The following is a 13,114-nucleotide window of genomic DNA, read 5'->3' as shown; positions in this document are numbered from 1 at the left end:
GTCCCAAAATACATCACCTCACATTTAACTTCTCATCCCATTTCACCAACACACTGATATACCCATAAGCTTGAACCTGCCACACTACCAGCAATTCACCAATCTTCATGTCAGCTGTGAACTTACTGATGCTGCCTATATCCACATCCACTTTACTTGTGTGTACAAGCAACAGATGTTCCAGAAGCAATTCTGCAAAACACTAGTTACAGGGAACCAATCATAAAAATAACCCCATATCGTCACCCCTTTGTCAAAACTGACAAGCCAACTTTGGTTCAAATTTGTGAACTCGCCCAGTATCCTACTGATCATTGATCAGTCACCCAAGTGGATCTTTGTTAAAGATCTTACTGAAGTTCACATAAACCACATCTACTATCCCTGCCCTCATCAATACATTGTCAGACAATACTTGACCTTGACAAAGCCCACATGGTCATTAATCCTACCCATGGAACTTTATCCCCAATAACTTCTGTGCTGCTGATGTTAGGCTCACAGATCCATACTTGCCAGGCTCCAGTCAGCTGACCTTCATGGAAAGGGGAACTATCTCTGCCATCCTCCAGTCACCTGTGGCCAGCAATGACTGAAAAATATCAGCCAAAGCTGCAGCAATCTCTTCTCTTGCTTCTCAGATGAAATAAATCTGATCCAGCCCTGGCGATTTAGACAGATCAAGCAGCACATGTGGTGACAGAAACTGAGCTAATGCTTCAGGTTCAAGACCCTTTATCAGAACTGGAAAAAGGAAAAGACACCTTAGCTTTCAGTAGCAAGGAAAGTGGGAGCGATGGATGGAAGAGAGGGAATGTTTTTGACAGGTGGCCAAATAATTTGATACAATAATTGGATTAAGATGCTTCTGTGTAACCCATTGCTGATAGCAAGGCTCTGAGGCATGAGAGCAGGCAGAAATAGGCATGAAAGAAAGCACATTACCTGAAGTTGTAAAATTGACTATATTATTGAAAGGGGGTTTTGACTTTTATGTTACTGCGGAGGCTAATTAAAATGGCGTCTTTGTTATGTTAATCTGGGGAATGCGGCTTTGTTGTGTTAAACGCTGAGAAAGTTTGCGCTAGCAGCTTGTTTTTGCTTTAGAGTGTGATAAGAGAGTGCTATTAACCAATTGGGATAGTTGTTATGGTTTTGGTGTATTTGAAGATACTGTATGCGCGGGGTTTTGGGGGAGAAGGCGGGAGAGCGAGACAGAGGATGGACAAGGTGCAGTGAGTCCGCTAACAGGGACGGACCCCAAGTGGCACGTTCAGCGAGGAGACGGAGATGGACTCATGTGGAGCGTCTGGTCGACCACCATTGTTGGTCCCAGGCGGCCGGTCGAGGTGGTCCAAGGGGGTCGCAGGGTGTAGAAGAAGGTCCTTGAGCTCCAACGGGTTTTGTGCATGAAGAGATTGAACTTTGATAAGTGTGGCACCTTTTATTTTCCTTTTATATTTTATTCTCTTTTAATTATATAGTTCCAGTAATATCTATAAACTGTATATCATTTGATTGCATCTGGTGTATTGTCTGTTATTTGGGTGGGGTGGGGTACCTCACACAGCATCCACACAAACGAATTACCCAGTTTGCCGGGGCCCAGGCTGTTTCCCTAGACGACAGCAAGCCGAGCGACCCTGAGGGTGGCCGGGGGGGCTACATTATTGTGGAGGCTGCAACATGGCTTGGCAGACAACAAAGTGTTGTTATTTAAGCTTGCTTTGGACGCCGTTGTAACAGTGCAGACCAGACTACATACAGCAAGGTCAGTGTAGGTGTGCACTGGGAATTAATCTTTTATCTGCCCACTCCCCAACTGCTTGCATTCACTGCTTGGCCAGACAGCCTTGGCCATTCAGAGATCTCCCTCTCCCCCACCCTCCCTCCCTGCAGCTTAACAAGCTTCTTTCATCTCCCAGGTTCTGACAAGGGGTATTCAGCCTGGATCACCAGCTGTTTCTCTTACCACAGACGTGGCCTCACCTACGGAGGTATTTCCACCATTTTCTGTTTTTATTAGCCCCCTGCACAATGGCGGGTAGTGGGAATGTCACTTTGGTGCTGGGGCTATTGAACGTAGTTACTATGGAACACAGCATTATGAATTCAGCTCCTATATTTGGTGTTGGCAGAACAGTTGTAAATGAAAGAACACACTACTGTCAGCCTCAACACCTCTCACCCTCAACAGCTCCCCTTTAAAAGAACCTTAAACCTTAAGATTTATATTTAAGAGTTATGCATTTTCATGAATACAGGAACTGAAATTTGGCACAGGTAGGAAACAAGTTATAACAACAGCTGTAAATTTAATTTAATCCACCCACATGAAGTTACTTAGAAATGCATCCCACTCAGTAGCTAGGAAAAACAAAACTTCTAGAGTTCCCTCCTAAAACCTTTAAGTTCAGAGAGAAAAAAATACTGCAAGGAGAGGATTTATTTTAGGTTTAGAAATTTGCAGAGCAGACTTGACGAACCAGGTAGCCTATTCCTGCACCCATGTCTTAAAAACAACTCAAAAACCACAACCAGGTACTGCTGGACCAACTATTTTACCAATAGAAACTGCACAATAAATTCCATTACGAACTGCACAATCACTCATCTGCCGAAAGAACAGTAGCCACACATTTCACTGCAGTAGGGAGTTCTTTGGAAAAAAGGGAAGCCCCCTGTTGGATTAAGGCCAGGATGGCTGTGGTGATGAGTTGATTCCAGAGCAGTCTGATAGATAGATATAGATTGGTTGGTAGCCAGATACTTTGCAGACAGCACATCACCATGACAATCTTGGCCTCACCCAATCAAAGACACTCCCTTTGTCCTATCCATCCCTCCTTTCTTTGTGACTTAAATCAACTTGTTTTCTTTTTTCCTCATTCTGACAAAAGGTCTTCAACCCAAAACATTAACTTATTTTTTGTCCACAGGTACCGTCTGACCTGAGCGAAGACAAACTGGTAATAACTCACTAAAGATCTGGACCCTCCTAGGGATAACAGGCAGGAATTCTCTTTATTGCAGCGCCGGATTGTTGAGGACACGGCGGTGTAGCAGCTACGGCAAGTCTGATACAGCATCAGCTATCAGCGCTCTACTCTTGCCGCCATTTGTAAGGAGTTTGTACGTTCTCACTTGACCACATGGGTTTCCTCCCACATTCCAAAGACATACTAGTTAGGGTTAGTAAGCTGTGGACATGCTATGCTGTCACTGGAAACACAGAAACATTTGCGGGCTGCCCCCAGCACATCCTCAGACTGAGATGGTTGTTGACATTACACTGTAAGGCTCAATGTTTCCATGTACATGTGACAAATAAAACTAATCTTTTACTCTCGTAACTCCTAGCTTGAGATCCACACAATTATCATTCAGTACGGTTCACAAACACTCACACTCTTCTACTATGCATAGATGTAAACAATCCTATCATAACTGCATCCTGAAGCCTCTGAACAAAATGTAAGCGATGCCATTACTCTATTCCAACAAACAGCAGTTCACAGGGCGCAAGACAATAGGGCAGGCAAGGAGGGGATGGGGATTCAGTCCCAATTTAAATGATTGAATAATTCAATGGTCTGCTGGATAGTAACATCAAGAAGAGAGCTTTCTTTCCTGTGCAACTGATTCCTCAGTACAGTGCGAGTAAGGCACATTAAAACAAAACTGAGAATTGCTCAACACCCAACAAATGGTTGCCATACAGATATGATCAGCACTCAAGACTAATCAGAGCTCCAACTCTTACTATGACGATAAACAATCTTGCCAATGTTAATCATCAGGAAGAAGCTATTTATATCATTGATTATTTCTTGGAGAATATATACACATTGATAAGTGTCCCAGCATATGAACGGCGTTTGGATGGAAAACTCTACGCATGCTTGAATTGGTACAAGCTCCTTTCTGCATTTGCATAGGAGTGGTACTTTTCTCATCACTTGCAGCCTGTTACCACATCTGTAGGGAGAGACAGAAGGAGCCCAGAGGAAGAATACCCTCTTGTAATATCACCTCGCAGATGACAACTTAGGAATGTAGCGATCACTTAAAAAAGTGGGGTTGGAAAATAAGGGATTGTATTTGAATTTGCAAAAAGGGAACAACACAGCATCAACACACTTCTTAATAGCTACAAATCAAGTCTAAAAGCCCTGAAATGGAAACTTCAAAGGCAGCATGACTGAGGTGTTAAATTGACAATGGAACAGTCAGAAATAATCATAATTCCAAAGTTAAGGTTCATTGCTGGAATAGAAGCAAGAAACATTACTCTGCATCCAACCACACTGCACCTACCATAATGTACAGATGCTGGACGCACTAATCACATCTGATTGAGTCTAATATTCATCCTGAAAATTAATCAACATCCCTGAACGGTGTGTTGCTATGAAAACCTCCAGTGATTCCATTATGTTTGTACTGGGACCAGCATTCTCCTTAAATCAACCAACAACATTCACAGAATACACCAGTTGTGAGGAATGCCTAGAAAACAACACTTCACATCCATAGTGAAAATTTGTGACTGAAAGCACAAGATCTATAACAGGAGCTCTAAGCTTTTTTTCACACCATGGACCCCTACCATTAACTGAGGGATCCGTGGACCCCAGTTGGAACCCCTGTTATAGATCTATGAGGAAGGTGCATTTGTACTACAGTGTGCAACATTAAACCAGTCTTCTCCTAGTTTGTGGTCTTTTACGCAAAGTACCTTCATAATTTGAAAAAAGGTTGACCAGGATGTCTAAAATAGTGAATTTTAAATCACTAGCTCCACCTCATATTTTACTAGTAAATTACAGGTTTAGTCTTGTGTTTCCAGACAAAGCATCGGGGGTATGACATGCTGTACACACCACACTATAAGGATATGGAAGCTAAGGAGAGATTCACCATGATGCTGCCTGGATTAGTGAGCATTAGCTACTAGGAGCAGTTGGACAAAGTTGAGTTGTTTTCACCAGAGCAGAGGCCGATATAAAATTATCAGCAGTATATGGACGATGAGAATGGTCCAGGATAGAAATGTCCAGCACTAGAGGACAAAGCTTTAGAGCAGGAGTTCCCAATGTTTTTTTAAGCCATGGATCAATACTCAAGCAAGGGTCTGTGGATCCCACGTTGGGAACCCCTGCTTTAAAGTGATGGTGTTGCACTTCTAACCAACAGACCTCAGATAGTCAGGATGTTCCACCGCTCTTCCTTTCCTAGCACCCACAACACAGGTGTCTTCCCCCTCTCCCAAGAGCTGTGCTCACACATACCTGCACAGCAAACACCTGGGTAATCACATTGTCAAGTTTGCTTAGTGGGCTCATCAACAATGATGAGAGGGCCTACAGAGAGGAGGTAGAAGAGCTTGAGGCCTGTGCCAGTCAATCAATGTCAAAAAAACAAAGGAGATAGCCATCGACTTTATAACTCACACACATTCAAATTTCAGCGGCACAGCAGTGGAAACGGAGCAATTTCAAACTTCTGGGAGTGCACATCTCACACAACCTCTCATGGTCCCAGGACACATTTTACACAATCAGGAAAGCTCACCAACATCTCCACTATCCGAGGAGGCTGAAGAGAGCTGGACTTTGCACATCCTTCTTTAGATACGCAATAGAGAGCATTCTAATATGCTGTATGGTACAGAAACTGCACTGCAGCAGACAGAAAAACTACAAAAAGTCGTCAAAACTGCCCAATGGATCACCAACCATCAAGGACATATATACAGAAAGGTGCCAGTAACATCATGAAAGATCCCACCCACCCAGCTCATGGACTGTTTGACCAACTCCCATCAGGGACAAGGCTTTTCGGACATTTTTTTTAGGCATCCATTAGTCTTGCGAGACCATGGATCTGCGCCTGGAAAGTCTTCACTCTCCAGGGCACAGGCCTGGGCAAGGTTGTATGGAAGACCAGCAGTTGCCCATGCTGCAAGTCTCCCCTCTCCACGACACCAATGTTGTCCAAGGAAAGGGCATTAGGACCCATACAGCTTGGCACCAGTGTCGTCGCAAAGCAATGTGTGATTAAGTGCCTTGCTCAAGGACACAACACATTCCCTCAGCTTCAACGTATACTATCTATCTTACGTATTTATATTTGTGTTATTACTATTGTGTTTTTTTATGCTGCATCAGATCCAGAGTAACAATTATTTTGTTCTCCTTTATATTTAAGTACAGGAAATGACATTAAACAATCTTGAATCTTAAAGATGATAGGGGCAAGTTTTATCTTACACAGGAGTGGTAAGATGGTAGAACCAGATGACAGTGATGTTAAAAGAGACATTTAGACAGACACATGAACTGCTAGGAAACAGAAGTATACAGATGCGTGCAGGCAGATGGGATTTTAGTTTGGTGCAAAGGAGCTGGGCCAAAGTCTTGTTATTGCACTGCACAATGTCCTAAAGCATTTAAAATTCAGCCAACAAATTAACTTAAAACACAGTAGCCTAGGATAGAGACATTTTGAAGAAAGGCATGCACTTATAGAAATAAACATCGTTCCTCTTTGATCAGTACAGACATCAGTCATCTTGTTTATAATTGAACAAGTAATGGAACTTTTCATCCAACATCTCTGGATCACAGTTAAATGGGAACTGTTCTAAAGGACTCACAATGCGCTAACTCCGCTTATGGAAATAATAACCCCGTGTAAGACAAAACTTAGACGGCTTTACTGAAACTGCAGTTATATTCCATGGAGTTATTTAAGGACCAGGCGGATCAATGCAGGTTGAATAGAAGCAGCAGGGGTGTGGGGTGTGGAGGTGCCAGGGTACACGGAAGATCACAGACCTCTCACAGTTCCACCGCTTCCTTACTTTCCGGGAGCAGGAATGCGCTCACTGAGAAGAGGAAGCTAATAGAAACACAGATCTCTGAGCCGTTCGGCCCATCCCGAAATCCCTAGCACATACGCACCCCCTTCAACCCAAGATGCTGGTGAACCAGAACCACTGCCGAGCGCCCGCCTCACCTGGACCCCGGCCCGGCCGCTGCTGTCGGTCTCCGCCTCGACACTCGGGCCGGCTGCCCTGCTGGCGAGGCTGGGCGCAGCGCCGCCTCGGTGCGGCGAGCTGGAGCCGTCCGAGCCACGGCAGTGGAGCACACCACTCTGGGAGACGTGAATGCTCGGGGCGCAGCCCATGGTAGGCGGGCGGGCGGGCGCCAGGCCTCCCCGGGCCGGGCCGCGCCGCCCGCTCGCTGCTTGGCCTCAGTCCTTGCTCCGGCCCGACGCCTCAGCCGTCCATCGGAAGCCAGGCCGGCCTGCGCTCTGTCACCGCCCCATGGCCCCCGACCTCGGCCCCGGCACTGCGGGAGCGCAGCAACCTCCCTCCGTCCCGGCTCCCGCCGCCACACTGACCTCTGATGACGTCAATGCAACCCGCCATCCGATTGGTTGGAGGTCGCGCGAGGAACCAGCTGGAGCCGGAGCGGGAGATTTAAAGTGGGGAAGCATCAGTCCTTGGGAAGAGGTGGGCCCCACCGCCAGCGGGCCCTGGAAACCAGAGAGTCACTCAGACCTGAAATTCTTTGTCCTGCGGGCGTACACAGCAAATCTATAGAATAGTAACTGTAAACAGGATCAATGAAAGAGCATAGAAGACAACATACTGATGAAATGCAAATATAAATAAATAGCAATAAATAATGACAGCATGAAATAACCAGATAAAGACTCTTTAAAGTGACATCATTGGTTATGGAAACATTTCAATAGATGAGTGTGGTTATCCTCTTTTGTTCAAGATCCTGATGGCTGAGGGGTAGTAACTGTTCTTGAACCTGGTGGTGCAAGTCCTGAGGCTCTTGTACCTGCTACCTGATGGCACCAGCGAGAAATTGCTGGTGGTGAGGATCTTTGATGATGGATGCTGCTTTCCTACAACAGTGTTTCATGCAGATGTGCTCGATGATTGGGAGGGCTTTACCTACTGCACTGAATTCACTACTTTTTGTAGGATTTTCCATTCAAAGGCATAAGAACATAAGAAATAGCAGGAGTAGACCATCTGGCCAGTCGATCCAGCTCCGTCATTCAGTAAGATCATGGCAGACATCCCACCTCTCCCGGAAGGTCCGGGAGTCTCCCGCATATGAATAGTGGCTCCCTGATGCCCGCACATTATATACAATATCACGGAAATCAATTTTTGAGAGCCAGCGAGCGAGAGAAAGCAAGAGAGAGAGCGCGCGCAAGAGAAAGCAAGCGAGAGCGCGCGAGAGAAAGCAAGCGAGAGCGCGCGAGAACAAGAGAGCGCGCGAGCGAGAGCGCGCGAGAGAAAGCAAGCGAGAGAGCGCGAGCGAGAGCGCGCGAGAGAAAGCAAGCGAGAGCGCGCGAGAGAAAGCAAGCGAGAGCGAGAGCGCGCCATGGCAGAGTGTTACAAAAAATATATAAAACGTACGTCACCCCAGACTACACTAAAGTGTACCCCTGCCTAATAGGGGTCAAAAAATAATGACAGTGTTTCTCGCTGCACTGTTTGCAGCAATGACTTTTCTATTGCCCATGGTGGGTGAAGACTGTACAAGATATGTTGAGGTGAGTTTAACAGGTGTCATTCGTTCATTAGCATAGTTAACGTTATTTGAACTAGCTGGTCAGCTGCTAAGGAGCCACTCTATTGCAGACATCCCACCTCTCCCGGAAGTCTCCCGCAAATTGATGGTGCTACCTCCCTGAAATGAGCTTTTGCTCGGTGGGATGTCTGTCATGGTTGATCTGGCCATGGACTCATTTCCACCTACCTGCCTTTTCCCCATAACCCTTAATTCCCCTATTATACAAAAATCTATCCGACCTTGTCTTAAATATATTTACTGATGTAACCTCCACTGCTTCATTGGGCATAGAATTCCACAGATTCACCAATCTCTGGGAAAAGCAGTTCCTCCTCATCTCTGTCCTAAATCTACTCCCCCGAATCTTGAGGCTTTGTCCTAATTCTAGTCTCACCTACCAGTGGAAACAACTTTCCTGCCTCTATCTTATCTATCCCTTTCATAATTTTATATATTTCTATTCCAGTCAGTACATTTTCCACCACACATCTATAGAAGTTTGGCAACATTTTAGATGTCATGCTGAATCTTTTAAGGATTCTAAGGAAGTAGAGGGGTTGTCGTGCTTTCTTTGCAATTATATTTATATGATGGTCCAGAACAGGTCCTCTGAGATAGTGACACCCAGGAATTTAAAGATACTGACCATTCCACTTCTGATGGGGACTGGCTTATGGACCCCTGATTTCCCTCTCCTGAAGTCTACAATTAGCTCCTTGCTGACATTGGTTACCTAAAGTTGTTATAGCTGGGGGATGGTAATGGGGACAGTTAGGTAGTCTGTGATATAGCCCCATTAATGTAGTCATACCTTTCTTATTATTCAGTTCCACCCATAACTGCGCACTAGATGAGTTCTCCTGTCTGTGCTGACTGAGCAATGCCATGATATTTTCCCTGACTAGTAATGCCACCCCTCCTCCTTTAATCCTCCCGCTGTCACGTCTAAAACAGCAGAACCCCAGAATATTGAGTCCTGCCCTTGATGCAACCAGGAGGGCTACAATATCATAATTGCAGGTGTTGATTCAAGCTGTGAGCTCATCTGCCTTTCCTACGATGCTTCTCGCATTGAAATATATGCAGCTGAGGTCACTAGAAGGGAGATCAAGTCAACCAGCAGGGCTGTAGCTGAGGCAGCAGAGAAAGGATCAGCATGGGTGTGGACCAAGTACGTCCAGAGGGGCAGATAGTCAGACAGCGTACACATATTTTGCAAACCCCTTCAGTAGTTGCATAGACACCTGAAGAGCAAACTATCTGTTGGATGGAAGTGACCAACAACTCTGATAGAGGCAGATGCCAAGTTTTTAAGCTCACCAGTGGGAGGTGGTGCTTTATCACTGCTGGCCCACCACCTCGAGGGAGTCTTAATCATAAGCGGCTGACTCTCCTGAAGACAGGTGGCAGATCAACTGATGATCCCACTGGTGATAGCACAGGACAGTTAACATCTCAGTCCACGTGTATTTTGTAACTATGCAGCTGAGGACACTAGTTGCATCATGGTCAACCTTTTAATTCCTGTCTTACCAACATCTGTCTCCACAGCCTCTCCACTATCTGTTCTGGTGCACTGGTTCCATCCCCCTGCAACTCTCCTTTAAAACCCAACGTGCAGAATTAACAAACCTTCCCACTAGGATATTTGTCCCCCTCCAGTTCAGGTGCAAACTGTCTCTTTTGTACGAGTCCCACCTTCTCGAGAAGAGAGCAAAATGATCTAACATCTTATGCACTTCCTCCTACACCAACTTATTAAACTGTATAATCTTCCTAGTTCTGAACTCACTAGTACATGGCACAGGTAGCAATCCAGAGATCACAACTCTGGTGGTCTTGAACTTTAACTTAGCACCTAGCTCCCTACACAGAGCCTTGTCACTTGTCCTACTCATGTCATTGGTACCTACATGGACCATGAACTCAGGGAACGTGTAGAATACCATGTAATGTCAGAATATGTGGAACGTGGAATTCCGCATAATGCGGGAAAATGTGGAATGTGGAACTCCATGTAATAATGTGGAATACCATGTAACGTGGAAAATGTGGTACGGGGAATACCGTGTAACATCGGAAAATATGGAATGTGGAATACCGTGTACTGTGGGATAATGTGGAATGTGGAATACTGCGTAACATGGGAAAATATGGAATGGGGAATACCATGTAAAGAGGGAAAATGTAGAATGGGAATATCACATAACATGGGAATATCTGGAATATGGAATACTGTGTATCATGGGAAAATGTGGAATGTGGAGTACCCCGTAATGTGGGAAACTCTGGAATGTGGAATACCGTGTAACATGGGATAATGTGAAATTCCATGTACTGTGGGAAAATGTGGAATGGGGAATAATGCGTAACTTAGGAAAATGTGGAATACCGTGTAATGTGGGAAAATGCGGAATGGTCCATTTGGCAATAAATTGAATGTTATCTTATCTAAACGACAATAAATTCCAAAGGTTTGAAATGCAGAGGGATCCGAGTGTCCAAGTGAATGATTTATCAAAAAATCGAATACGTTGATGTAAATTAGATAATCAGGAAATTTATCAGAGTGTTCATTACTGGATGCAATAGTAGAAAGGTTAAGCTTTGCTGCTAAAGAACCACATCAGGAGCACTAGTCAGGTAAAGAAAGAGTATGAATGGATTGGAAGCAATTCTGGGCAGTTTTATTAGAATGATGCCTGGAGTGTGCTCATCATTAATTGTTACAGGTATTGAGGTACAGTGAAAAAGTTCTGTTGCATACTGTTCACACAGATTAAATAATTACACAGTGCATTGAGCTAGAACAGGTTAAACAGTAACAGAATTCAGAATGAGGTGCAACAGTGACAGGAAAAGTGCAGAGTAGGGTCATAATGATGTAGATTGTGAGGACAACAGTGCAACATACCATAACTAAAACCCATTTAATAGTCTTATAACAGTAGGGTAGGAATTGCCTTTGAGCTCGGTGGTATGTGCTACCAGGCTTTTATATCTTCTGTCTGATGGAAGCAGGAAAAAGACAGAATGTCTAGGTAGATGAAGTTTTCGATAATGCAGGCCAGTGAGAAATGGAGTCAGAGTCCATGGGGGGGAGGCTGTTTACTGTGATGTACTGAGCTGTGTCTACAACTCCGCCGTTTCTTGTGGTCTCATCCACTTCAGATAGGATGTTTTTTATGGTGCATCTATGAAAATTGCTAAGAGCTGATAGCGACGTGCCAGATTTCTTTAACTTCCTGCGGAAGTTGAGGAACTGGTGACCTTTCTTGGCCATGACATCAACACGGTTGGACCAGGACACACACACAGGTTCACACAGAGCAACTCGAAATTCTCAATCTCAACCACATTGACACAGGAGCATGTACACCGACTCCTTCCGGAAGTCAATGTCCAGCTCTTCTGTTTTCTGACATTGGGGGAACTCCTGAGCCTCGGGTACCTCTGTGAAGTTTCCAATTATTGCCTGACTAGTTTATGGCACAGATACTCTGATTTAGAACTAGTAGCCTATGGTTTGTGAGGAGGTCGATGGGACTGGGAGTGACTGTGCCCAATTCATGTCGACAAACATAACAAGCCTTTGACAACGAAATGGTTCTCTGGGCTATTTTAGTCACATTCTTGTGGTTTGGAGTCTATCTTAAATGAACAGTGGTAGATAAAGATGGACTTTGAGCTTCTTATCTCAGGCTATATGCAAGGATCATATCCAGTGACTGCCACACTGAGAAATGTTACATACCTCAAGGAGATCTTGTGACTTTCTTGTGAGAATGATGTAATGGTCTTTTGGAGGTCACCTGATGTAATTTTCCCGCCGATGTGAGATCACATGATGACATGTTCGCCACGGGTATTAAAGGGAAGACCCTTGGTGACGCAGTTAGTTTTCCAGCTAGAACATTAGTCAATGTCTCCGTTCCGTTGCGTATTTGTTTTATGATGCAGTTTCATTTTAAAAATGGAATGTTACGTTCTATTGTAAGGTACAATAATGCTGGATTGGCAGTTTACCCATTTCTGCCCGATTTGTTGATGTACCTTTTCAATAGTATTGGAGAGTGAAGACTTTATCGAAGTACAGGATATGAAGGATTAAGAGAAGTCGGGAATGTTCGACAGTTTAATAAAGGATCGACCTTATTGAGTCTTCGTTGAAGAAGTAGCAACCTGCATCGAGGATAACTCCTGCCAAAAGAGCAAGGTAGTTCATGCAGGATTTGCTGGCCAGAAGAAAGGCCAGTTGTTTTAAGCTGTTTATTTCCTTCATCGTGAATCCTTTTGGACAGAACCAGCAGGAAAGTCGCGCCTATGAAGAAATCCTTCTCCAGGGACGTCTCTCCCAATTGAATGTATAAATCTGTTGGACTTTCGAATTTACCATTTTAAGAACTGTATTTGACTTTACCGCTTTAAGAATTGTTTTTGCAATTATCGCTTTAAGAACCAGTACCCAGTGGTGATTTGTTGAATGGCCACATAATGGTTAACTTCCA

At 44.6% G+C, this 13,114-nt stretch overlaps 1 protein-coding gene across 8 annotated transcripts in view; it reads right to left on the bottom strand.

Moving 5' to 3' along the window:
• The window catches only part of pde8a (phosphodiesterase 8A), a 145,964-nt gene extending 138,573 nt beyond the window's left edge, over positions 1-7,391 (bottom strand). For 4 of the 8 annotated variants that reach the window (XR_010020210.1, XM_063066327.1, XM_063066321.1 and 1 more), the window contains exon 1: positions 7,021-7,391. Coding sequence is in view for 3 of the 8 variants with exons in the window: in XM_063066327.1 (XP_062922397.1) it covers positions 7,021-7,191 (171 nt within the window). In the remaining 5 variants the exon portion in view is untranslated. Of the gene's footprint in view, positions 1-6,965 lie in introns of all 8 variants that reach the window. The other 4 variants (XM_063066326.1, XM_063066322.1, XM_063066323.1 and 1 more) reach the window with 4 other exon arrangements.
• Positions 7,392-13,114: the final 5,723 nt, after the last annotated feature.

This window comes from Mobula hypostoma, chromosome 13 (genome assembly GCF_963921235.1).
Source record: "Mobula hypostoma chromosome 13, sMobHyp1.1, whole genome shotgun sequence".
Classification (NCBI taxonomy): domain Eukaryota; kingdom Metazoa; phylum Chordata; class Chondrichthyes; order Myliobatiformes; family Myliobatidae; genus Mobula; species Mobula hypostoma.
Note: the sequence above shows the minus strand (reverse complement) of the source record. Positions and strands in the feature narration are given on the sequence as shown.